Genomic DNA, 3,184 nt, shown 5'->3' with positions numbered 1-3,184 from the left:
CTCTCTGACAGCAGGTGGCGCTAATGGAACAGCAGCGATACAGCATTTCCTTGGTTACCGCTGTAAACAAAGCAGGGCACCCTGCTTTAATATGAATTGAAACGAGATGAAACGAAAATATCATCTAAACTTTTCCAAAGACAGTCAGTTCCCCTCAGAGATACATTCATATAAACACCCACCCCCAAATGTATCGCTATAATGTAACATCTCAACCGATTTGAATAGTCACATATTTGTATCGATTTTCAACCTGCTCACAGTGAATCGTTGCATCCCTGGTTTAATTTAGTTATTATAATAATAATAACAAAATAATAAAACAGTTTAAGTTAATTTTTTGTTTTATTTCAAGTGACAAAACTTGTTTTATGGTTTTAGTTAACTATAATAACCCTGATTCAGTATAAATGAATATTTTTGCATTTGGTCTTTAAAAAGCTGCTTTTTTTTTGCCCCCCATGAAAAAGACTTAATTTGAATTAAACATTTATTATAAAGTACATAAAGAGTTTACTCCAAAATAAGCACAAAAATAATAATAATGACAAAGTGACCACTCATCTCACATCGCTTTTTAGTAAATCAACACAAAAGTCACATTTAAAAATCTAAATAAAATATGAAATGTAAAAAATATCTTTTTTTTTGCCCCCCATGAAAAAGACTTAATTTGAATTAAACATTTATTATAAAGTACATAAAGAGTTTACTCCAAAATAAGCACAAAAATAATAATAATGACAAAGTGACCACTCATCTCACATCGCTTTTTAGTAAATCAACACAAAAGTCACATTTAAAAATCTAAATAAAATATGAAATGTAAAAAATATGAAAGTTATACAAGTGTCATTACAGTACTGAGTAATATTAATTAACTACTTACGATTTGGTTTAGGGTTAGTTGCTTGTAAGTACATGTAACAATGTTACCTTTTAATTTCACCTACATACATGTAAATGATTTTACTATATAGAATCCAGTTCGGAGTCCCTCTGGCCAGAAACCAGCTGATACAGAAGAAGATGGCAGACATGCTGACAGAGATTACAATCGGCCTGCAGTCCTGTTTACAGTTGGGCAGACTCATTGACCAAAAGAAGTGAGTCATTAACAAAGAGCTTACATCCCCTGTACTCATGTTTCTCAGTCTTGGTTATTAGTTTAATGCGTTTATGCAAAACATTTGGAGGAGTTCAGAGCTCACAATCCGGTGCCCTAAACACCCATGAGCCTTGTCAGATTAATCCCAGCTGTCTCATAGCCAAAGAATCCTGCAGTTCATTGAATTTCCGAACATATTTCTCCAAAAGATACGCACCAGAGATGATCTCCATGCTGAAACGGAACTCGTGTGGGAAAGCCCTGGACATCGCCAGGCAGGCCAGAGACATGCTGGGAGGAAACGGCATAGCAGATGAATACCATATCATACGCCATGTCATGAACCTAGAGGCCGTCAACACATATGAAGGTACAAGAGGGAGGAAAAAAAATGTTTGTTTCATTTTACATGAAAGCTATACACACAGCAGAGGTCAGTATAGGCTTTATATGCAGTGCGCTAAGGCAGCGATAATAACACTGATGTAGAGACTTTCAGTTTAATCTGAACTAGTGCTGGGCGGTATGACCAAAAATTTATATCGCGGTATTTTTCAAAATTATACCGGTTTCACGGTACATGACGGTATTTTTTTTTTCATGCATGACCGGATGTGAACCATATTTTCTACTGATTGAGAGAGGAAATACTGCAGTATATTGACTTAGAATGCCATGATGAGTGAATATTGTCAAAAAAATACCACACTAAATAGTGACTAAACACAACCCCTTTTAATACATGTTAACCAGGAGTCACTCTCATTTATAATCGCGGCATCGTCTGATAAAATCAACATGCATCTACACTAAAGAGCGGCTATGCGGTTGTTTTGGCTATATTACTTTTTGGTCTCATGCAGCGGACTGCCTGCGTCTGAGTAACAAACTAAAAAAAAAAAAACAACAGCATGTGATATTAACAGACGAACTATGCTCATATTTATAATTCCAAACAATCAGTAAGCGACAGGTGCTAGGAAACACTGTTTTGTACTCATTTATTGACGAGTCGGCTGCGGTGCGGCCAAATGAATGCGCTGCTTCTCTGCCGCTCACTGCACAGAACAGACGCCGAGAGAGACGACACTGCGCCGGGAGAGGCAGCACTGGCGACATCTTCCAACTGAATCATAGCTAAGGTTTATCCAAAAAAGTCGCTAGGTTTGTCAGTATATATATTCTATGGGGGAAAAGCCGCTAAAAGCGTCTGAAAGTGGCTAAATCTAGCGCTGAAGTCACGCTCGTGTGTGTGAGACGCGGGAGCTGATGGCAGGGGGCGGTGGATATTTGTGGATGAGTTCTTCTGTGTCATCATGTTCTATTAGTTCTACAGCTTCAGTTTCGGAACTTTCACGCTTAGTAACACATACAGCTGATCCCTCACCACAGTGCAACAGTGAAAAGGGACCCCTCTCAAACAGTGTCGCGTTCCGAACGTTGTTTAAGCGACATATTGCGGTATTTTAAAATTTCATATAACAAAAATAAACACCGGTATTCAGTATGAACCGGTATACCGCCCAGCACTAATCTGAACCATACAAAAAGCTTCTAAGAATGTTCTTCCTTTTCACAGGCACTCATGACATCCATGCTTTGATCTTGGGCAGAGCCATCACTGGACTCCAGTCTTTTACTGTTGGAAAATAAACCCATATTTCTCTCTGAACATGGGTATGATGGATTTTTGCATCCGTTTCTGCAGTGAGGGAAATACTTGGCCAACATCCATGCATAAGTGCCTCTGTGTGCTCTCAAATCTTTCAGTTAGTAATGGGTCCAATCTCACTCAAATCTGCACTTACAAATCTTTAACAGGATCTTCTCTCTAGGGTACTGGATTGACATGAAATAATATGTCAGGTTACAAAGACAGTTGCATTATAAAAGTGTTAAATGGTCTTGTGGTTAAATTACTGAAAGTATTGGATCCACATTATTCATTGTACAATGATCATGACAACTAATGATGAAAGCTCATTCATAGCGGTTTCAAAATACTGTCGAAAAGCGTTTGGTTTTGTCAAGGAAGCCAGACATCCTGCTTGCACTTTAGACAGACCCGCTCGTCAT

General features: G+C 38.1%; 1 protein-coding gene across 1 annotated transcript in view; it reads left to right on the top strand.

The window, feature by feature from the left end:
- Positions 1 to 3,178, top strand: part of LOC107551881 (glutaryl-CoA dehydrogenase, mitochondrial-like) — a 17,353-nt gene extending 14,175 nt beyond the window's left edge. Inside the window, exon 12 of the mRNA XM_016233645.1 lies at positions 2,688 to 3,178. Within this exon, the coding sequence (XP_016089131.1) occupies positions 2,688 to 2,761 (74 nt within the window). The 3' untranslated portion in view covers positions 2,762 to 3,178. The remainder of the gene's footprint in view (positions 1 to 2,687) is intronic.
- Positions 3,179 to 3,184: the final 6 nt, after the last annotated feature.

Source organism: Sinocyclocheilus grahami, unplaced genomic scaffold (genome assembly GCF_001515645.1).
Source record: "Sinocyclocheilus grahami isolate Dianchi unplaced genomic scaffold, SAMN03320097.WGS_v1.1 scaffold437.1, whole genome shotgun sequence".
Taxonomy (NCBI): domain Eukaryota; kingdom Metazoa; phylum Chordata; class Actinopteri; order Cypriniformes; family Cyprinidae; genus Sinocyclocheilus; species Sinocyclocheilus grahami.
The sequence above is the reverse complement of the archived record's forward strand: the minus strand, read 5'-3'. Positions and strand labels throughout refer to the sequence as shown.